The 24,795-nt window shown below is 40.0% G+C and overlaps 1 protein-coding gene across 1 annotated transcript in view; it reads right to left on the reverse strand.

Moving 5' to 3' along the window:
• CPE (carboxypeptidase E) overlaps nt 1-18,674 on the reverse strand; it is a 53,484-nt gene extending 34,810 nt beyond the window's left edge. The window contains exon 1 of the mRNA XM_079307045.1: nt 18,322-18,674. Within this exon, the coding sequence (XP_079163171.1) occupies nt 18,322-18,601 (280 nt within the window). The 5' untranslated portion in view covers nt 18,602-18,674. The remainder of the gene's footprint in view (nt 1-18,321) is intronic.
• Between the last annotated feature and the right edge of the window lie 6,121 nt (nt 18,675-24,795).

Raw genomic sequence — 24,795 nt, forward strand, 5'->3', positions numbered from 1 at the left:
CAGGTCTGAAACCATAATTATGACTTTATGACAACTTTATGAGTTGACATGTCAAATGCAGTTCAGCATTTCCATGGGAAAAATGAAAAGGTCATAATTTCCCTCCAGAGTTATGATTTAAAAACATATATATCTATATATAAAAACAATGTAAAGAAGTAAAGTACAGAGAAAGAACTTTAAAATTATAAGTAAGTTTTTTACTAATTTACAAAGCATTCCTTGAAGAAAGAAAACATATTTTTTTAAGAAATTACAATAGTTACATTAAATTTAACTAATTTTAAAAACTGTATTTATTTTGTTAGGGAAATGGGGGGAAAACCCATTTTAAGAAATTTTTTAACACAGTGGTATCCAAAGAATGAGAACAATCAACTTCATCTTTGTGATATCAGCTAGAGACACTGTTTCACACAAAAATGTCAAGGAAAGCCTAATAACAATAATGTCATCATCATTTCAGCAAAGAATATTTCTTTCCTTGCCTCTTTTCACAGAACACCTGATATTACATTACCTCCAATTCCATTGGGAATTAATGTCTCACACGAAGATAATTTCTTTCTGAGGGTGCCAACCTCCAGAATTTTAGGAAATATAATAAATTAATATCTGTCCCATTAAAAATTTTGTATGTTTCCTTTAATGAGTGAGTTGTTTATCCTTGCCCTTTCTTTAGCTTTCAATTTTAAGATAAGAAAATCTTGTCAGTGGAGGTGTGAAAGCAGCATGGACAAATTTAACCTACTTAAGTGGGTGACAACAGTGATGAAGATGCAGGTTTAAGCACAGGCTAGCACTACAAATAATCACCAAAAAATTACAGTTACAACACCCTCAAGCTCTTTTAACAGAGGGGAAAAGCTCTGATAACATATTTTCATCTCTACCACTGGATTCAGCCTCTTGATTAAACAAAGTATATTTTTTGGTACAACTGCAGTTTGTGTGTATTTAGTGGATAACCTATGAAGGGAGGGGTTTGTGCCTCTCTCTTCTGAATTAATTTGTCTTCTACACATATAATTACCCATACATCAACAATTTAAAAGAATGAAACTTTTCTTGAGCATCTTCTTAACTCCCGCACAATTCCAGAGTCCATCTGAGTCTTGGTAAATAGGCTTGCCATGATTCAGAGTAAATACATCTGAAAAGATCTCAAAACAGACACATCTTTTTAACTGGCATCAAAACACTTCTTTCTCTTTTGATATAGCCTACAGAAAATCCTTCCTAGAACAGTGGGCACTCAGTAAACATTTTCTGCTAGCACACTATAACTGTTCACATAGCAACACATCAGCACTCTTGGGAGAATTCTGTTTCCTTTTATCTAAAGAACTTTCACAGACTTTAACATCAGCTAGATTCTTTCATGTCTTTTCTCTATTTGCAGTGAACTAAATGAAACAGTTATTCAAGATGCACCAAATCCCCCTAACCTATCTGCTCTTACTCCTTCAATACATGAGAAAGTTTTAGAAAGTTACCTTCAGTATTTTTGTTCCCATTCTCTAAGACCACTTCCTTTTTAAAGTTATTTATGTTTTTCCCCTTTGAAATTGCTGAATTGCAGACAAAGCAAGCTCTTGACTTGAACATAGTTTAAGCATAGCAGATCTTTGAAGCTTTTGAGCTTAATGTGAACACTTGAAACACTGTTTTCTGGGGTATCTTTCATTTGGCCACATACCAATGGTATTCTGGTTTGCCTTGATCCTCTGGTGAGCCAGGATCACTGTGTCCACAGTGTTACAGATACTGACCTCACTCTTGCAAGTCAAGAAAACAGGCTGGCCTGAGAAACCTTCCCTGAGTGCACTGCAACTTTTTTACATAGTTTATAAAAAGTTCAAAAGATCTTTTTGTATAACGTGTAATAATGCTTCAAGTTTTAAAAAATGGGTCAATACATGCCAGGAAATCACCTGAGAAAAGACTTGGTAAACAACTGGTGAACTTCAATAAAGTTCAATTCTTCAATTGTGTAAGAATGGCAAACAGACTTGAATTTCAACTATACCTTCGTGTTTCAAAATTATTCATGATTGGGTGATTTTATGAGTTTATTCATTTTTTAAAAAAACTTATTTAATCAAATTATATTAGGGAAAAAAATCTTTGTTGAAGTGAAACATTGCCACTAAGAATTACGACCATTGCAGGAAAGACCACTCCACAGAATCTTGACTGAACCAGGAAATCAAGGAATATAAACACAAGGCAGCAGACTTTTGATTTTTGACAATTCACAAATTCAAAACAAATTTCTTTTAAAGAATCACCAAGACTGTCATGTTTTTTAGATGGATATTTTTCCTCTTTCCTGTTTTGGTAATTTTCCAGAACAACATCCAGAGAAATTTTAAAAATACATTTTTGTTTTTCAAAGTTTTAAAAATCAAAAGCAGCTTGGAAAGAGTTTCTTGTTTGATTTTGGTGTTTGGTTTTCAGTTGTTGGGGGTTTTTTGATCTCCCCCAGAGCTTAGCAAAAAAGCCTGGTCTTTGAAGTAGTCTGAAATCTTAATTGCTGCTGGGGATAGCCAAGCAAATAGGAAAGAAAATCAATTTTGTACATTCTGAAGATCATGAAAGCTTTGCTAATAACATCACTAAAAGCAAAACGCCCCAATTTATTGTGTACGTCACAATGGTCACAGTTGTCTGTGCACGACTAGAAATGGGAAAAGCATGGGCTTCACACACTGTATCTACCATTAAACCTTCTACTGTGCACACTTAACAACACAAAACAATTTCCCACATAAGATCAGGTATAAAGATGTGCTAATTTGTATCTGGTTATTATGGTCAGATGATCTGGGATTCCTTTGTTTATCAAACAGAAGAATTGACAGGAATCCCACAGCCATTGGTGCTGCGCCTCTTTGCAGATTTTCATACCACTGCTTTATGAAAAGGTAATTGCAGCATGAATATAAGGGCTGGAAAGTTTACCAGGTATCTGTTTTAATGCAGACTCTTATCTAAGATACAGACTAGAGTTAAGTCTTTCCAGTCTTTCAATTTTATTTTTTCTTACTGAGTATTTCAGGAGCTTTAAAGACCAGCTCAGGTATTACCCAACAGATTGGTGCACCTTCATGTCCACATTGATAAGCTTCTGTTACAGAGCCCAAGAAAAAGATTCTCTGCAGTCAATAGTTGAGAGACTGGTCCTCCTTTCTATGAGGACTTTTTGGAAGACTTCTGATACAAAATGTGCACAGACACATGAATATGTACACACAATCACATGATTTCAATTTACAGTAAGATATTTCATATTATTATTAATGTCTTATGAAGACACATAGAGCCCACCCTTGAGTCTTGCCTTCATAGTACTTAATAGTTTAAGCAATATATCAGACTCTGGAACCCTTGATGTCAGTGGCAAAACTTCAATAGACTTCATTGTATGCAGAACTGAATCCCATATAGATTTTCATGTTTTATAATTCTGACTGCTTTCCTGGAAGATGGATTGTGAACCAGTTAATGGGAAAGCTGGAAGAAGCAACTCCTGACATACATTTCTTGAAATGCACTTATGCATGTCTGATAAACTGCTTCAAAAATTAAACAAGGGCCAACCAATTTGCCAAGTAAACACAAAGACAAATTATTCTGCATAAATTTCAACAAATTTTTAAACAACAAAGGTAAAGCAACACAAAATCAGGATGTCTGAACTAAATTGGGCCCATCTCAAACCTAAAGCAATCACAGGCTTGAGCCCCAGCCCTGTTTTTTGTAGAAGTATTAATGGTGAAATTACTACTATTTTTTTTGCTTGCTTCCATTCCTAGACACTAGGTTAGACCATGTACACTTACTCTTTTTTGCTCTTTTGCTGAGAAGTTTCCACTTGGACAATAACTGCAATGACAGATTCCAGTTCATAAGGGACTGCAGCAATCATCTCACCATCTGCTGAACCACTGATGTCATCATTTGTGTATTCCTTTTATGTATCTAAATGTAAATGTGATTTCTATCTCTGTTCAAAGCTTTGAAAGGGACATTTAATGACAGAGCTATAAATAACAGAGGAGGATCTCTATCTGTGGTTTCTCTCTGGCCTTTTTAATGTACATTTCCTTTTACAGCCACAGCTGCTTCAATTTTCCTGAGATTCTGCTGGAGAATCTCCTACAGAAAGGGTTTCTGCTCTAAACCACAATGTTATAAACAGATTGCTGACTAATGTGCCATGTTCTTGTTGTACATTACAGATACAGCTTCCTTCTAGACAGTACAATCTTGATACACCCTATAATGAAGCCTTTCAGGCTGGAGGAAACAAAGTCTACACAATCTGTAGCAAAGACACATTTTTTAGCCTTCTCTGTTTCTTCTCCTCTATTTTGCCCTTGTATTTTGAGAGCTTGCTTTTAAAAGACAACTGCAGTAACTTTTTAAAAGGGTAAAAATGATAGAATTAACAGCAAAAAGAAAGGAAGAAAAAAATGTTTTAAATGAATATTTGTCTAGAAAAATATACATGCTATTACCTACTTTCTAGGGTGCAATGAGTCTGAGTTATAACTGAAAGCTTGCCAAGATTTCGACCTACATTTTTTACACCAGCAACAGGGTACAGTCTATTTAGCTCAGTGTTCATATATTTAATACAAATAATCTGGGAAGTGCTCCCAGATGGCAGGCACTGTCAATAAGTGAATTTTAATTTGTTCAGCTGTGGATGATCACTTTTCCTTTGCAACATGCAGCTCTCCTCCTGACACTAGTTAGCAGCATGATGCTCAATGTCCTGCCTCATATCAATCTGTTTCATGCTGGAGGAAAAGAAAAACAACATGAGATCTGTAATTTATATTTAAAGCTAGTTAAAGTAAATTTTGATACCAAGTGAATAAGGAACTCATAGACACACCATATTCTGTGCTGGCAAGTCCATAAAGAGTGGGTGAGTATGAGCAGAAGACAATGCCACCAAGTCAGAGAGGACACTAGAAAAACCCTATTTTTTTTTTTTTTTTGTTTTTTTTTGTTTTTTTTTTGTTTTTTTTTGTTTAGATCATCCTAATCTTTCAGCTCCTAGGAAAGAGAACATGAAGAATGAACTGGACTGAACCAGACAGTTTTTCCAGTTTCTGTGGTGTCTGGCCAACTCAGATACCAAATGATTCCCTGCCAGAGGTTGCCACAAGCTGTGCAAGCCCTGCATCCCCAGAGGGTGAGCTCCAGAGCAGGCACAACAAATACCCTCTGCAACTTCAAGGAGGAAGTCAGAGGTATTCATGGGCACTAAATCTTCTAGTCTTCAGATCAAATAACCTAGCACTCCACACTGACTTAATATTGTGATTTCACTGGGTTTACAGGAGCAGCACTGGAATGCTATCCAAAGGTGCAATTTTCCTGGGACAAACCTTAGGATGCATAAATCTAATAACAGCTCTGTTTATATTTAAACAAAGCATTTTTGGAGCCTTTTATTGCTTATGATACATTAATCTGGGTTCATTCCACTCCACATTAATAATAAATTTAAAGAATTGTGTTGGACATTCCAGACAAGAAAGCTTCATTGCTACTATTTCAATTTCAGACAGTCAAGTCACCAGACTCTGCAACTCAGCAGAATGCTATGTAGCACAACTGGTGCTATTTCAGATCCTATTGTTTCTCAATTCTATCACCTTTTCTCATACTGAAATATTCACTGAATAGCTTAATCAGCTGTAGTCAGCTCATTTAAGTGCTATGGAAATGCAGCAAGAATGGAAGCAGCATTCTGTCCCTGGAAATTAATGGAATGGAGAAAAAACAAAAGTTAATTCCTACACTATAAATACTGTATGTGAAATGCCAGCATCTGGATAACTAAAATAAATGGAAGATTTTGAAAGAATGAAATAGCATCTGGCCAAAATCAGCAGCTTCGGAAATTAAGTTTTTAAGCACAAATAATAAAGCTGAAAACCAACAAGCATCCTGCACCAAGCAGTGTAGGTGGTTTACACCCCAGATCCCCAGGGCCAGTCCCTCCTGATCCTCCCCCATGGATGGAGGAGGCTACTCCTGGCCCCACAGGGTCTTTAAGAAGTATTTACTTGTGGGTTGATCTAGGCCAAAGGGCCCACAGTCATGCAGGGGTAGCTTCACAGCCTCTCAGACTGATTTTAATCCATTTGCACACTGTGGAAGTGTGTGGTATACCTTGGATGTGCTGTGAGAGTAGGGAGATGCATGGGAAGCCATAAGATATGACAAGGTAATGCTGGAAGACTGCTAAGGGGTAACAGCAGCAAACAGCTCTGTGGCAGTAACATCATGAGGTGGGTCTTGGGGTGAACTGACACCCAAAATCATGCCAAAGTTTTTTTTTCAGAGAACTGAATGACAGCATTAAAAACAAGAAAAAAAAACAAAACCAGAGCAATCTGACTTGCAAACTAGGAATTGGGGGTTGCGAGCTGGCTGGGAATACAAGTTATTTGGCTTTCTTCCTGTGCCCTACATTCATTTTGTTAAAACAGAACTAAGCTGTAAAAACATTAAGTATCAAACATATTAATTCTAAAGCTATTTGAAGGAGTGAGGACATCCACAGCTATGTATTTCTTGGGTCCTGCACTTGAAGCAAAATTATATGAAGAATTTGTTTTGGCACCAAAGTCAGAGCTCCAGAATAAAAGCTTAAAACCTAAAGATTTGTGGAACAGACCCCATTCCCTTGTTTCATTTCACTATTGTACTACACACTTCACAGCAATATCCAAGAAATATCAATCACATCAATACCTGAGGACCAGAGCTACACTGCTGCAGAACACTGTCAGAAATGCTTTCCATCATTAGTTTCAAAACATTGGTAAGCTGAGAATGTAAAAATGCCTATCAAGCTTATGATAATTATCAAGATTGGACTTCAAATTCCACCCAGTTTTATGTCTAGCCAGGAGAACAAAGCCTCTGGCTCATTTTCTTTCTAGCCACTTTCCTTACCATGCCCAGCCTACAGAAAAACCTCCACACTGGAACTCAAACTCAGACAGGAATATTTTCTGTATTTGCTATCTTATCTTATTATTATCTTTAACTATTCATATCTCTCTGGGGGAAAGGTCCTGAGAATAATTAAGTGTCATGATAATAATTATCCAAGAACAAAACGGTGAAAATTTGTAAGCATCTGAGGCGTGTCAGCACTGCCATATAAGCTCCTTTGGAAGATAACACCCACTCCAGAGTGGTATTAAGGAAAGCAGATGAAGACTCATTGATATAAATAGACCAGAGATAAGGTTTATCTTAGTCTCTACAAACTGTCTTTCTTATCAAATCCTTTGCTAAAAAATACATTTTCAAAGGTACAAGTCATAGTAAAAGAAAATATTTTGTCTTGATATCATGGATTCTGAAGTAAGCTAAAGAGACTCTGTCTGGTTAGAACTTAATTTCTTCATTCAACACTGCAAAATTACAACTTGCTTTTCCTTAATACACAATATAATCTTGTATTGGTTCAAGGTGGTGGAGCTGTAGTTCCCAAGCAGCTTTGCAATGAAAAGGCTTATTTTTAAAAGATGTGGCTGCCTTCACATTCACACCTGAAGAAACATGCAAAAAGTGTGTAAATGTGCAGAGAATATTTCAAATATGTGCTGACTGAGTATAAAGCAAACTTCTGAAATTCCCTGTGCTGCTTCCCAAAGCCCCACTTCATCTCTGTATGACCTGTGATTTTTCAGAATATTTTTTGTGCACAAGACATTTTTCTCAAAGACCCTGTAACTCTTGTAGCTTGTCTTGCAAACATAAATCACACCATGCTGGCCAACTCCTTCTGTAACAGAACTGCACCTTTAAATACCACTAATGCCAGATGGTCCCAGCATATAAAGCAGCGTGAGACAACATATTAATGCTACTCAAACAAGCAACTTGTGCTAGCAGCAGACCAATGAAATCAGTCTCAGGCTGATAATCCTATCTGTCTCCATGGCAACATCTATTTCAGACAATTCTTCAATTTTCAAGTCAGACGAGCTTCTTGGCTCCTCAACTTCTCTATTCAGGAGGTGTTCCATCGTCAGGTACTTTTTCATTTTGTATTGGCTACTGTTACAATATAGATTTTATTTTTATCAGCTGCTTCATGGAGTATCAAGGAACAGATGCTCCCCTATTTCTGTTTATTTATAGGCTTTTCCACTTAAGATTTGTACTGAAAGATTTTCACTGAAGGTTAGCAATATTTATTTTGACTATGGATTTGTTCCCTTAATTGCAACACGTGGAAACCTTGCAAATATTGATGTCTCTGTTGTGACTCTCCCCATTGGCACTGGAAAAAAAGGAATTGGCTCTTTCTTTATATTTATCTGCTATGAAGGCAGATTTTTAAACAAAACAAAAAACTGTATCTGCAACAGGCAAATAGGGAGTGAAACTCTTGATGACTCCTCACCATATGTCCATTAGCACAGCTAAGTTAACAAAAATATTGGGGCTACTTGCTACTAGGAAAAAAATCTGACAGGAAGCAGGTAGGAACTGCCTCTTAAAGGCAGATCAAATGCTGAACCTCATGTTATCTCTCATTACCTGTACACCAGGTGCATAGCACAGCCACACTCAAACCTAGCATGGAAGCTGAGAACCTAGGCATGGAGAAAAGAACCTGAGTCAAAGGGAGAGTCTTCTTAACCAAAAACACAAAAAATTCCCAGCAGAGCCAGGAAAGCAGCCAGCCATCCTTTACCACAAAATAGCTTTTCCTCTCTATGAAACAACTTCTTACAATCACAATGTTTAAAATTTAAGCATGTGGAAACCCAGGCCCCAACCCCAAAGCTTTTTTTCCTCTCCATCCCTTTATGTACTAATGTCACCAAAGAGAAGGAAGACATTTCATCCATAATGGCATAAACTTGGACCTCTCATTCCCTCAGTGCAAGCTATTATAAAATCAGAGTCACATTTAGCTTTCTTTTTATGGGGTACACATGAAAGTTGGCTTTAACATTTAGGATTCGTTATTATCACAATTTATAAGCCTACTGCTTAAATTCAGATTAATAGCTCCCATTGACTTCAGTTTGATTTGTGGATGTTCAGCAGCTGGGTGGGATGAAAAATTTAAGCATGGTCTAGTCTTACCAGGTGCAGATTTGATATGGAGAGTCAGCTTACCATAGTCACAAGGCTTCCTTCAAAGTACCATTTTTCAGGTGTGTAAAAAGTGCCTATTTATGTCCTAGACTCACTCCAATTTTGCCTATAGTTGTAGATCTGCACTTTTGTGCAATAAGCCAATATGCTGCCAAAGCACCAAAATATTTGTTTTAGCACAGGAAAAAAGGTTCATTTTGAATGATCAATGTGCAAGGAATGCACCACTCATATCATTGAAGGACAACAATGTGTAACTGAAGGACAGTGATGCTGAGTTTGAGGGACACAAAAATAAAATTTAAATGAATGTTTTGCAGGCAGAAATGTCAGGAGACAGCATGTGGTAATTCACACATGTATTATCCAGGTATCTCTGATGTGATGGTACAGGAAATACAACTGTGCAGAAAGTTTTAACCTTTTAAATGTCTCACTGTCCTTTCACCTTCTTTGTATCTCTGAACTCTTAGCTGTATTCCTCGTAGCAAAGTGTTTTATAACTTCTCTTTTGTTTGGAGAATTCATATGACAAACATCTGGACCATACTTTCTAGACACCTACCAAATCATTAGACTAGCAAGGATGTCTTTGCCAAGAGAACAATTCAATAAACTTTGCCCAGCCTGATGTCTCCCCTGATTAAACAACTCTTTCCACTTGGCTTTAGGGCAAATCCATACCTAAGCATAAGTACTCAAAATGGCATTCAGGTTGTTCTTGCTTTGGGCAGGCTCTGCAGCCAGAACAGTATCTTTGATCATAAATCAGGCAGCTCACACTCCACAGCCATGTGCAGCTCCATGCAAAGAACACCTGTCCCCATGGGACTTTATTTGCAAGCAAACAAGGATGTGAGGTTTTGCTCATAATTCAGTTTGAACAACTACCAGGAAGCAGATACTAGCTTATGCAGTTATAAATGTCTTGCTTTGGAAATTAATTAAAACCAAATGTTTACTGCCTTTGAACTGCCAGCCACAGGTCTATGATTCAAGATTCTCTCTTATGTGGCCATTGTAGGTACATAGACACATCTCTAACATATGGCTTCATATTGGCCCGAACCTCACAGCCCTGTGTGACAGGAAGGTGTGACCAATGCCAAGTCAGCCAGCAGAGCACTGGCACCCTGCAGGAAATCTCCATTTCAAAGGGAAGAGCACCATGGACCAAGACCTCACCTTTAGCCTAGTGTCCTTTTCCCCAGCAGCGCCCTGAAAGCAGCAAGAGAAGCAACAACTTTATTGTTTCAGGGGCAGCTATTGCACCTCAGCACACACAGTCATTTCTTCACAGTGTGGTAGAACTTTTGTTCCAAAATCCAAAACCCCAGCACGTGAAGCTGGAACTAGCTCAGTTTCAGCACAGCTGCTCTGCAGAGCTCCTAGCCAGCCCCAGCACACCAGCAGCTTTAAACTTCTCCTGAGATGATACAAGCTGATGCATGGTAGACAGAAGAGCTCCAGTTCCTGTCCCACAGGAGATCAAACCTGCCCATTCTGCCACCGTTTTACTGACAAGGATTTTTTTCAACCTATTTACTACATAGACCCTTGAAGCCCCAGCACACTAGAAAATAACCTTCATATATAACATCCTACTCCCACTGAATTCATTGAAGACTGGCTTTTGATGTGCTCCTTACTCCAAAATGAAGTTAATACCCTTTACTCTGTTCCTTGTAACCCCAGCAATCATTTCAATTACCTTACCCAGTAGCCTTAAAGTACATACCGTGGGTTTTCACGTTTCTTGATTCCACAAAATTTTAAGATAATTGAGTTACTACTCCACAGTTTAATTCCCAATTCAATTGGAGAGGAAAAAAACCCCAAGAACACAAAACAGTAAGTCTCTACGGTAATATGCGCATGAGAGTTTTGTTTAAAAAGAAAACTTAGACCAAAAAAAACAGATGTGGCATGATGTTTTGGTTTTGGGTTGGTTTTTTTTTCCTTAGGAGGAACATGAATTTAAATAGGATGCAACAAAATAAAGTAATCTGCTGAAAAAAACTCAGACAGGGCTCATAAATGTTTTGCAAAGATGGAATATCAAGCACAACAAGGTAAATTAGAAGATGAAAGCTGGAATTCACCAGATCTTAACCATAAGTTCTTGCATACATTTCTAAGTCAGAATCCTACCCAACGTTAGCTCCTCTCACAGTCAGTAGAGAGAATAAATACTTGCAGCCGAGCCAAGAGGTGCTCCTGCTGACCAGGAAAAGGGAGATTACAGCATGAACATGCATGCCCAGTATGCAGGCTTCAAAATCACATGCCATCTTGGAAAACGGAAAATTAGATTTAATGAACACAGAACTAATGACTAACAAGTTTTGATACTAAATTATCAGGTGAGTCTAGCAGCAACTCCACTGTTACAACCAAAAATTTGTGTTTATTCTGAAATCAGAAGACCTCTCTTGTGTTTCTTCACCCTCCATGTAATTTAAAGGCTTGAGATATTGACCACTAAATTACAGAACAATAAAGTTTCTCCTGGAAAAAAAAAAAATAATAGTGAGGTCAGTTTTGATAAATCACACAACTACAATTTACTGGCTTTAACAATATGTGTCATAAAATCCTGGGAAATATCCATGCTTTAAAGACTTCTCATAAATTCTCTAGAGCTCTCATTATTGTCACCCCAACAAAATTTCACTTTTAGCCAAGACACCGACAGAACAAACCCCCCTTCTGTTTTCTCTGGAAACTGTTAAGGCATTCTGAAGGTGTGGGAGGTGATGACAACTCTTCTCTTCGAAAGAAATTAAAGTAATCAACTCTTTCAAAAGGAGTGGGATTGTCAAACCAGTCAGGGTCAGATCAACAAACCCTGAATATTCTGCGATACTCAGACTCATTTTAAACCTGAAAAGCAAAACAACTGCCTTCTGCAGAGTCAAGTTTATTTTAATGATTATTTTTACCCCAGCTTATTTACCATGTGTGTTATTCCAATACATAAAAGATAAACTACTGAGATGCAGTAGCTGGGATGCTCTGTTTCTGCAGGTAGCACACGACTCTGTTAAACCTTTTTTAAATGTTCTAACAAAAAGGGAAGTCTTTGCACGCCTCAGTCAGTGAGGCGATTTGGAGTATCTCGACATTGTATCTGCGGAGAACACTGCAGACCGCCTGGCCACACTTACTGGGAATTTCCATTCACTTCAATGGGAACGTGAACAGCATTAACAAGTAGCTGCGAATGTGACCTGTAAACGTGTCTGCCTCTCCGCGATTTGCACCACTTCTGTGAGATATTCATATTGCATTCTACACCTCTGTTTTAGCTGAACATGAGAACTGAGACAGGATGAAATCAGAACTATTAAGAAAATATTATTCAAGAAGGATAAAATTAAGGAAGAAAAATCTAAAAGTCTAAAAAAATCCACTCAGCACGTACATGCAGCCATCTTCATGCTGCTCTACAGCCCTCCTGAGACCTGCACAACCTACACAGTCTGTGAAGGACACTGAACATCCCACTCTGAATACAGGCAGCACTAAAATTGTCAGAACAGGTCAGAAACTACCCCAGGCCAAGTGCTGGCTGGGTAACTCCAGGGGGATCCCCTAACCGGCACAAAAATCCATAAGGGATTTTGCTGGAAAAGTAATTACAGCTTCTCATCCTTCTGTAGAATGCAGGAGGTACAGCCTGCCCCAGATCTGCACTCCTAGCAGGCGAGTCAGTAGCACATCCCCGACAGCGTTTGATGAGAAAGCCAGAACATCCTCACAAGCTCTAAAAGAAAAGCTGTTCCCTGAGGAAAGAAAAATTTCAAATGCAGAAAGCTACATGAGGAGTAAGTTCAATCATGTTTTACTCTGCATTTTCTATCCATCCCTGCAGAGACACCAGCAGCTGCCCTGTTCCTGCTCATGTGGTGCTGCAGGTGCCCAGACAGCAGCTCACCTTTAAAGAGGATTGCAAACCTAAGCCAGGAGAGCAGCTAAACCACAGCCGACAGAACGGGTGAAAGCGCAACACGGCCAGCACAGCATCTCTTCTATTCCTGATACAAAGTGTTCTGCTGACACCCACCTATTTACAGCCCCTACCTCCATGCAGGGCAGCTGGATGAGTAAGAACAAAGTGCACACACATTTACCAGCAAACAGCCCTGAGCCTTTCAACACCTCTCTTCAAAAAGGGAACACTTGAGTGGCCCTTGATAAAAACTGGTGCTTGCTTGAACCTCAAGCACACAAATTAGGCTTGCTCTCTAATATCCAGATTTAATAACAAGCTCCTGCCATATCCAATTTGTATTAATACTTTGCAAATATGGGAAAGATCAACAGGTCAAATCAAAGAGCTCGTAAGATTTTTATACGCAAATCTGGAGCGTAAGAGAGACTTAGAAAACCAAGTGCAATGAACTGTAGATAATGAGAACAGCTGTATCTGACATCACCACAACCAAGAGATGAGCTGTGTGCTTTCTGACATCCCTGGTGACACAAGACTCTGCCACCAGCCCCAGCACTCATCTGAACCAGGGCAGCCCATAAGACCCACGGGGGGCATCCAGTGGTCTCCCACTCAGCACACAGCTGATTCCTGCCCATGCTGGGCTGAAACCTCAGCAGCCTCCTACACATTGGATTCTTCTTCTCCCTGCTCTCTCTTTTGAAAAAGAGCAGCACTTGCTCATGGTTCTCTTAAATGGCCGCAGAGTCATTTAGATTACACTACATCGAGAAATATTTTTAAATGGGTTTTGTGCAACAGTGATAGACATTATGAGAAATTATTTTTCTCCCTGTAAATTCATCAGCTTTACTTATTGCAACTTCTTGCCACTGAAAGTACCAGCTCCCATGGCTGGTGCCACAGCTGAATATGGGAGCACTTCACTGACAGAATAAATACCTGTTTGTGTTAGCAGACAGATCTTGGATTTCTCCATTCATCAATATAGGGCCATGATTTTCACTTCTCTTTGTCACCCTTTAATTATTTTTTGTAGGAGGAAATGGTTCTGGCACTGCATGACTGGGGTGTGAGAAACTGAGAGCCTCACATCTGGGGGCACTGGAGGGGCTAGTACAGGAGCAGCAATTTGGGAAGCCTAGAAGCTTATTTAGGCTCAGTGCCAACAGTGACCAACCCAACTCATTTCCTCACCCTGCCAAGTGGAGTCTTTGATAAAGTGATGGGTCCAAGGATTGCCCTAGCTGAGTTGCACCTCATAAAACTGACTGAAGTCACACCCACAGGGCCCTGCAAATGCTCCAAGTCTCAGTTGCACTGCTCAATTCACACATGGTGTGCTCCTGCCTGCCTCACCACTTCGTGATGCTTTGTTGTTTGAAACTGCAAACTGTGCCATTTTCTAGAAAATCAGTTGTCTCACTCAACTACAAATTAACCACTTCCTTCTATTTGAAGAATTTTAAAGGTGTTTGTGGGGAAAAGGATGAACAATAAAATCATTAACATTCTGTTCAACAGAACATCAGACTTCCACAGCAAGAGCCTATTTCCTCTCTCAGGAGTAGTCAGTATTCTCCTGCACACGAACTAAGGCAAAGTATTGCTTAGTTTGTCCCACAAAAACAAAACAAAACAAAACAAAAAAACAAAAAACCAAAAAACAAAACAAACCAAAAAAATCCTGTGCTTTACCATCAAATGTCCTGTTTTCCCTTGGTCCACCATCAACTTCCCACAACCTCTTTCTCCTCCTTTTATCTGACCATCGACCACCTTCTGTCAACTTTGCCAATTTTTGGTGAGCACAGGGACAAAGCTGTATTTTCTCATGTAATCAAAGCTACTCCAAAACATTTTGACAGCTTCAAGTCTACATTCATGCAATATCTTCTACATGTAATCACTGACACAGTTTGAGTCTTCCTCTGCCTTCACTGCCTTGTCATCAGCATCCAAAGTGAGATTTTTTGCCTTGGTATAAAACTTGATAAAGTTCAAATACCTTCATCACTGGGTTGTGTTTTTCCTTATTCAAGGATTTCTTTTCCATCAGCGAATTCAGGTTCTAATCTCCATACAAGTGGAATATCAACCAAAGGAATTGTTGCCTATAAACGCCCAAACAAATATTTTTAAAACCACAACAAACAAACAAACAAACAAACAAACAAACTACCACAAAATGTACAAAAATACAAATATCAGCCCAAATGCTGATTGGCATGAAGCATAGTTGAAGCACTTGGTGTTCAAGTTTGCAGAAAGGCAGCACATTCTCTAATTGCTTAATGTAAAATCAGAAACTTCAGGCAGTCTCACGCTTCTGGCATTTATCATGTCCCTGGGAAGAGCTCACTGAAGGTCAGCTCACAGTGCCCAAGTGACTCATTTGGGTTTCCAAGATTTGCAAAGACACTCAGTATGATTATGCAAGAAACCAGACTGGCTCCTACGAAGTCATTATGACTTCCAGTGCAGTATCAGGACTTTAAGAAAATCCTCCAAATGAATATTTACCCCAGGAAAAAATGAGGCCTTTGTTCTAGATTCTTCATTCACTGAGGATTTTTTCCAGATGCCTTGGAGGTCTAAAACACATTTCTGAAGTTTTCCTATTTCTCTCAAGCAATTTTTTTCAAACATTGCACATATATTACAAATTAATTTTCAAAAATAGCTGATATTCTAAAATTGAAGCGGATTTGCATGCTTGCATACAATCAAATGCATTCACACAGTGCTATACACCTATGCAATACATGTGATTATGCAATGGTTGCATGTATATGCAGTATTTGATTTACTCAGTACAAAGCCTCTTTACTCAGTACAAAGAGTCTTTACTGATGCTCTGCTGACACTTTCCTGTTCTATTTTGTTATCAACTTGCTCACTAAGTGAACACAAACAATTTTTTTGTTTCACAGCTGTTCACTGGATGATTCAGGTATCATCCCTGTGTACTCATCAGCCTTCTAGAAGCATGAGTCCTCTGTAGACTATAAATCTGTGAACAGCATATATGTTGTTAATACTTCCCTATATTTAAAAAATAAATTTTGTGACACTCAGGATATCTTGAAGGAATAGATTATGTTCAGAACTTACAACTTTTTGGCTGTCTGAGAAAAATTAAAAGTGACTGTATGCATGTATGTGTGTGTGTCTTTGATTCCATCATTTTTTTTAATAATAATCAATGATGATGAATCAGATTCTGATCCTGCAAGCTTTGCCACACAAAATATCCTTATTCTGGTTGTTGCCCTGGAAATCAAACATGGATGCTCAAAGTGAGCAGGGTTCCCCCTTCAGGTATAAGCAGTATCAGTCTCACATTTCCTGCCAAGGCTGGTACAAGGCTCCACTTCTTTTACTGCACAGCTTAAAAAAAGCTCCCATAGAAAAATAAATAGTGCTACCTTTTACTACACAGCAGAAGAAAGGGCACATTTTTAAGAAGAAAACACCTCTAATGCAACCATTGGCACAATATACAGGTGCTTAGGCTCTGTAATAAAGAAGCAGGGTGGTATCAATGCTTTTACAATTCTTTTTGAGGAGGGCAACTATGCATGAGGTCTGCCATGCTGCCATTCCCAAAAAGATCCCGAGTTTCTCCCATGTGCCACTGCAGAGATGAGCTGCTCTCCAATTTTTGAGAATTGTTCAGAACCTCAGAGAACGAAAGTGAGGATTGAAATAAAACAATGAATTTGCCCTGGTTCAAACCCTGGTTAATCCCCTTCAAAAACCAGCATTTTCAGCATCCACCACTAAAGATTGCCGGGACTCATCACATTCCCTGGCACGTGATTTGGACATTGCAACATGTGGCATTTTTGTCTATAGGGCTCCCTCAGTAAGGGGCCGAGCACGTTCCAGGAAATGTTTGACACTGTCTGTAGTTTGTGTGTGGATGCAGTCCATAAGAATTTTTCTCTTTTTTTTTTTGAGGTTTGTTATTCATATACTGCAGGATTCCCTTCAGCCTGGGCTCAATGACAAACCCTGTCTCACATCACTGACACCAAGAGAAGTGTGTCTCCAGGAAGGGGCATAGCCCCATCTCAGACTGCACAGTGTGCTTTTCTTTTTGTGCCTTTCAGCTGGCTTGACACAACAGTCTCATAAATGAGCTATAGTGACTATCCCTGGCAGAGAGAAAAATCCCAGTAATAACTCTTATCATTCTAGTCTGCAAATTACCCAGCAGCAATAGATTCATTCTTAGTTCAGGATCCTCACGCCCTCTTATCAAGATGGCAACACAGCACAAAGAAATATTTCAAATTTCACTGCATTCCCTACATTTTTTCATTTCAACACCATGCTTTCTTACCCTGCCTTCCTCTTACATCCCCCTTATGTCCAATATCCTATAACCTCCAAGTTCTATCTGTAGCCCCAACATTTAAGTCTCTTGAGGATATAAAGCAAGGTTATATTCAGGTCATAAAGCAGAATATTAAGCCCTAATTGTATTGGCCAAATCCCCGGAGAGCCACAGAAGCCACACCTCCACCTAAAAGTCACGGACTTCCAGACCTGTGCTGTAACCCACTGAGGGAAATGTGGGGACACGACCGCAGGAGGCTGATGGCTGGGCCAAAGGTACCGAGCAGCTTTCACGGAAAAGCCCTTTCCCGTACAGACATTAGCGACACGATCGATTCTAGAAGCGGAAACAGTGACATGGACACAATCGTAGGTGTAATCTAAGAGCACGGCATCGATCACATTCCCTTTGATAAAGATGTCCCAAACTCTAAGCACACCCAACCGCGTATCCCGAGGCAGCCGCGCCGGCGTCCGCAGCGTGCCGCGGTGGGTGACACATCCCCGGGGACAGCCCGGCCGGGGCACACCGCTCCCCGGGCACCTCACACCGCTCCCCGGGCATGTCCTGCCTCACACCGCTCCCCGGGCATCTCCTGCCTCACGCCGCTCCCCGGGCGCTGCGGTTCGTGCGGGGAAGGGCGGCCAGCGCCCGCCCTGCCAGCGAACCCGCTCCGGGCATTTTACAGGGGATCCCGGCGTTTATCGCTGCAAAGGGCGCTAAGCCCCCCGGCAGCGGCACGGAGCGGCTCGTTGCCGGCTGCGGACGGTGGCGGGTGCCGGTGCGGTGCCGCAGCGAGCGCTCAGGGGCAGGGGCCGCGCCCGCCGCCGGTACCTGCGCACAGGTGCGGGCAGCGCCCCGTCCTTACCGGGCTCGTGCTCGCCGGGCCGGTCCGAGATCTCGATGACCAGGAGCTCCCGGCCCTCGGCGCTGCGCCCCACCGTGTAGATCCTGCTGATGGCGGGGCACTGCAGCCACACGGCCACCAGCGCCTCCCGCAGCTCGGCGTAGCGGTGGTACTCGAAGGAGATGCCCTCCTCGGCGCTCAGCCGCCGCCGCCGGCTGGCAGCCCCCGCCGCCGGCTCTGCCGCGGCCCGGCCGGCAGCGAGCACCGCGCACAGCGCCAGCAGCAGCACCCGCGCCGCCATCCCGCCCTCTGCTGCTCCGCCAGAGCCGGCGGCACCCAGCGAGCGAAAGAGGGAGGGGAGCGGGGAGCGGGGGGAGCCGGGGGCGGCGGGGCGGGGCGGGGCGGCACGGCACGGTAGGCACGGCACGGCACGGCACGGCACCGGCCGCTCCGCCCCGATCCGCGGCTCGAGCGCTCCCGCGGAGGGCGGGCGCCGGAGCCGCTCAGGCTGTTGTCATCCGCCAGCTGCGAGAAAAGCGCCGCGAGAATCGGGGTGCGCGTTTTCCGCACCGCCTCATCAGTTCGTGCGGTCCCGGCGGGCTAACCCGCTGCTGCAAACGTAAAGTAACAGTGCTCCATGAATGATTCAGTGCTGTTGCAGGGCAGCACAAATGCGCTCGGTTAACAGGGAGAACTACAAACCGTCATCTGCAAGGTCGCTTTGCTCCTCATTTATGAGGCGTCTTTGCTGCATCACCAAAAGGAAAGGATAAAGCAAGGCTTAGTTTTCTGCTACTGACAGTACTTAGAGAGCACGCCCCAGTCTGTTCAAAGCAAATGCTCGTGTGAAGAACCATTCACCATACATTAATAAATCAGTTTATTCCAGACCGCAGATACTACAGGACTTCTGAAGCCGTGCTCTTTTCAACTTGTCTTCATAGGCATAGTTGTTTATGTTGAAACACCCTGTAAAGGATGAGTTCTAGAAGAAAAAGGCTAAATGCTAAAAAGCAGCTTCCATTTTGCATTGTTGATTTGGCCTTTGGGAGTTGTTTTCCTTGTTTTTGTTTGTTTGTTTGTTTGTTTGTTTTGTTAGGGTTTTTTTAATGGGCAAAAAGACTTGCTGGAAAATTTTAGAGACTCAAAATTTTGGAAAGTACACATCCAATTAATCCTACAAACAGAACTTTGTCCTCAATAATTTAAGGCATGTTTATTCTGATCTTCTAAATTAAAAGTGTGAGCCTGTGTAACACCTCCCTCTATCACCAGTTAATACTGAATCAATTTTCAGGAAAATTTTTTCATAATATGTTGTGATATTATGGATATTTTCCAAAATTGTGGGTGTCTACTTCAAATAAGGTGATAATAGACACAACCTCTTCTAGGAGATGTTTTCACTTACCTTTGGTGATGTACCAGTTCAGAATATGATCCAACATCTGAAACACAGACCTGAATGTACAATTACTATACATAAATACTTGAATATCTGTCTCTGTTTACCTATATTCATCACCTATGCTTGTTACCTTCCAGGACTCTGAATGTCAGTCCTGAATTATTTTATATGTTTCCTCATAACAAGAACTGAAGTTTAGTCCTTCCAGTTCTCACCATCTTTCAAAGCCAACTGGGTTCAGAAGTTGCCCTGCCCAGTTTAATTTCAGGCTTCCAAGTAGGCAACCATATGCAAAGGCACCTTAAGAACACTTTTTGGAGCCATCAACTCTTTATTCTTACTGCTAGAACACTTCTGGAGGTGCCTGGCATAGCATGTCCCATTAGCTCTGAGGTTATCTCAACACTAATTGTCTCTAAGTGTTTGCAAAGACTTGGCCTTAGAGAGACTCCTTGACATGTTGTTTTCTCTGACCAAGATCACTGTTTGAATTTAGGATCACAAAAAGGCTCTGTCTCTCTCTGACTTCTCCCCTTCCTTAACTGGATTGCATTAAAAACATTTGTTTAAGACATCACACTGCATTAAAACTCCGTGCAACATGTGCAGATCTCTCAGTGCTCCAAATGGAACTGCAAGTAACAGTAGCTGACCTGACATTCAAAATATTCACCTTCTTTAGCAGTATTGGCTGAACTCATCACAGCCTAAATATTCCTTGTTTTCTTCATCACTTTTCCTTGCACTCAATATACAAAATAAACAAATCTGCTGATGCTGATTACATTATCATTTTCTGGGAGAACTTTCTGATCCAAAAAGCCTCCCTTTTATTCTTTGTAGCTACTGTCATTGGCTTCTCTTTTAATTTAATTGACCAAAATACATCACTAAAATATATAAGTAGGCTGGGAAATAATCTATTTCTTTTCATCTCCTCAAGCAGTGAATTATTCCACTACATAAAAGTAGTCTCACACTTAGATCTGAATGGATTTACTTCTGGTTTCATACTTATCCACCCTCTTAAAAAACTTAAGACAATGTGAACCTATAAAAACACATACATATCTTGTGTAAAGCAGGGTGGTTTATATGCTATCAAGTATTTGAGCTCACATATACTAATTTATTTTTAATAAGGGATTAAAAAACCATGTTTAAATTCTCAGCGCAGGTGCATATGCAGAACTGAGTAGGAGGAATAAATTGATGTCTTCCTTTGTATCTAATCCTTCCTCCTATTTTCCATAATTCAGGGATGATTATCTTCAAAGGCCAAATTTCCTTGCAATATGGAAAACATTTTGGCACTTGCCTTAGTCTTAGAGGAATGCTCCAACCCCAAGGGCATTCCCAGCTTATAAGCACAACCAGGCACCTGGGCATGTCCTTGTAAGCTGATAATACTAAGCAGAGCAGTGAGAAGAGCACAAGTGCTCCAGGAAATCTACTGATCAGCAGATTTGAAATCTGCTTTACCTGTCTCTTATATCTGAATATGGTGCAGCAAATAGTAAATTGTATATTGTCAAGAGACACAGCCAAAATAACTTGGTATTTACAAAAATAAACTCATTAACATTTCCAAAAGTACTTATTTCTAGACAAATCTACGTACACAAAACATACATATAACGCTTATATATATTTACAGATTACTTCATTCCTTTGACCAAAGAGAATCTGCTGATTCAAATTTTCCAATACTTTTGACCTGCCTGAATCTGTCTTTTTCAACAAATCATTATTCACCAGGAAGCACATAAATGTATTTTCCAAAAAAACACTCACAGAATTTTGCTGACAAGACTTATAAGTCCTTGGACATTTTTTCATCTGTGTGATGAGACAAAAAGTCTAAAGTAATTATTTTCTTTTATTATTCAGAAAGATAACCCTAAATCTATGTTCAGTACAAACAACTGAAGTACATATGGAACATCAGAAATCCTAAAAATGCTCTGTGATGGAGAGCAGATATTTACATTATTAATAACAAACTACTGCTAATACATACCCCGTGGAAACACTAAACTTCTCTGGTGTATATTTGAAAGAAGTTTTAATGCTAGAATAAAATAACTGCAATCAATTTAAAAGACAGAACAGTTGATCTCAGTGTTGACAAACCAGGCAAGGAGATAACTGTAACTGTAAGAAGATTTTACAAAACTCATCAGAGTTTATATTCCCATATACTACACCCGATAGCTGTGGTCACTTGAAGCTGTGTCTTCAAGACAAGCAGCTATTACCAACCTTCAAAATGTCTTGCACAACTCACTGGCTCTATTTCTTGGATAAACTTGCAAAAAAGGGTTAAGACATAGAAAGTTGAGGTTTTTCCAGCACCTTGAGAAGGCGATTAATGTAAGGCAAGCCAAAAGAAATACCACCACCAACAAAAAAAATAATATTAAAAATACAGGCAAGTCACTTATGCAGGAGGTTACAGAAAGGGAGAGGGGGAAAAACCCACCCACCTTCTAAATTGTTTACTGCAAGACCAACCATATCTTTCATTGTCTCCAGCTGTTAGATGACTCACACATGTTATTGAAACCCAGCCCTGTCAGGTTTTAGAGCTGTTGGTGACCATCCTATATATGTAACAATTCTCCATCCACACTCTATAGACTGCAACTTAAGTTTCATACAGAATGTATTTCACATTTGCACCTACACAAATGGCAGTGACTTACTGCTGCCTCTTGTTCAAGTTTTCAGGAGTAATAACTGCTCCTAGGGTGATGCTAGGTCCTGGATATTGTAGTGGAATGCAGTTTCTGAGAGATGCTGTGGCCGGGCTGTGGTGCCAAGTACTCACACAGAGAAACTGCCACGCAGGATTGTTGTAAGGGTTCTAAAAACTGGTTGATTGGGCTTTTTGAAAATGGTGAATCATGATCTTAGAGGAGCATTCTTCTGGTCTTCCACCGGGACTGGTATTTCAAGTCCAAGGGTTAATTTATTCAGTGATTACATAAATGTGAATCATAACTGATTAAAATGTGTGGATGACAAAGAATGGTGAATAATAAGAATATAGCAGCCCTGGAATGTGATTTACTTGGTAAGTCAAGCACATTACAACGTTTCAGAGCAGCAAATTGTGAATTACACTTAAGAGCACGAAATGTAAAACACAGATGACAGTCTGGCAAGCAGCGTTGCCAGAAGCATCAAGAGATCACTAAAGAGAGATAATTACTGTATTTTCCAGTGCAATGCTTAGACAGAAGGAAAATTATTAAGTGGGAGTATGTGATCTTATCACAAGGTGGTCTTAGAGAGAACAGCCTGGACACACAGTTCTGATATCTAGAGCTGAAAACAAGACAGACAATTCAGAGACAAACCACAGAAGTGATTTGAGCAACAGAGGAAATGCCTTACCCTGGAGGACCATACAATCTGGTGAGCTGGTGAAAAATAAATTGAAAACTGATTTGACTACTGTGTTTACTACCTTCACAGACAGAAAATTACAGCAAGAACTAAATGACACAAAGCTGCCTTCTCTCTGGACCTGCCAGTTACAGATGTGCCAGAGGGGTGCAGCTGCCAGAGCAAGAGGCAGCCATAATAGGGTGGAAATTTGGAGGCAATTAACCTGACACTGTGGTTAGCAATAACTATCAGTAGCCATAATGAAAGTTTCAATAATGTAATTTTTCAAAAAAAATGAACATTAAAAATCTAGAAACATATCATAGTTTAAAAAAATATTACCATAAAACATACAGCATGACTCTTTGAGGAAAATAAATGAAGTAATATAATCTTATAATATCAATCAATATTAATATTTTCTGGCACACTGTGCTGTAGTGTAAAATAAACCACTTTATTTTGTATTTCACATCAGCTGCCAAAAGCAGTTGATTATTTTGCAATCCTAAACATTATAGTTTGTAATACTTTTCAAGTTTCCATGGGTTTTTTTGACATTAACTCCAATAAATTAATTTACATACGACTTAATTATTGTCATATCCTAAGGGACTGTAGAAACTTATTTCCCACAGATGAGGTTTAATTAAACTAAACTGGACTTTCAGGAAAAGATGATGTAGTGGAAAGTGTTCCTCCCCCACTTATTCCCCTCTCCTACCATACTTAAGAGTTAAACTTGTCCCCTTATCAAAGAAGCTGAAGGAAAACTGATTGTGTAAGGTTTTGTTGTGAAGACCCAAAACTGTTAAGGTATTTTTATCTTTCTTTCCTCTTGCACAAAAATCTCTTTGTTTTCACATGTGTACATATTCTGTAGTCTCTCTCACAAAATAAGGGGGAGAAAAATCAGTAAATATTATTTAATAAAGACCTAGAATGTAAAAAATTGAATTTCCTAATATAATTCTTCATTTGCATAAAAGACACAAAATAATGAGGTAGGTCATTTACTTGCCAGTATCACATTCAGCAATGAATACAGGGTCCTACATTTGAAAAAGCAGTGGGGTGGTGGTAAAATGCAGGTCCATCTGAGCCCTGAAGAAAACAAGCCTGTGGTTCTCAAATGCAAGTTCCTGTGTTGAGGTCCAGCAGGCACTTTTTTTCCGCAAAAAATAAATTTATAAAGTACAGATTGCATAATTCTCTAGGGATTTGTTAAAGAGGATCAAAAGCAATGATATGATCACACTGTACATTAAGGATATATACAAAACAACATAAAAAGCTAAAATAGCAATGGGTGTCAGATAAACACGGATTCAACTAATTTTAAAAGGTCCAAAAACCCCCATGCCCACTTCTCCAAATGATAGCATGTTAAAATTGCATTCTTTATTTCTAAACCTCTTGAAGAATGGAATATACATTACAACTTTGTAACTGAATCCCAGCATGTTTTTAGCATTCTGCTGCAGCTTTCCAATAGCTGAGAAGAGACCAAGCTTTTGCAAATGCCTTTACTGGAATATTTAAGCAAGTGGCTCCCAGTTGTGCATTATTTTGTGTCAGAGTAAGCAGAGGCATAAAGCAGCAGTCTGAGAGCAAATGAATGGAATGATCTTCACAGGGAAAAGCTGAAGCTCTGAAAGCTCCTTGTATTTTTAGGCTAATGCTTCAGTCAAATA

This window comes from Erithacus rubecula, assembly GCF_903797595.1.
Source record: "Erithacus rubecula genome assembly, chromosome: 5".
NCBI lineage: Eukaryota > Metazoa > Chordata > Aves > Passeriformes > Muscicapidae > Erithacus > Erithacus rubecula.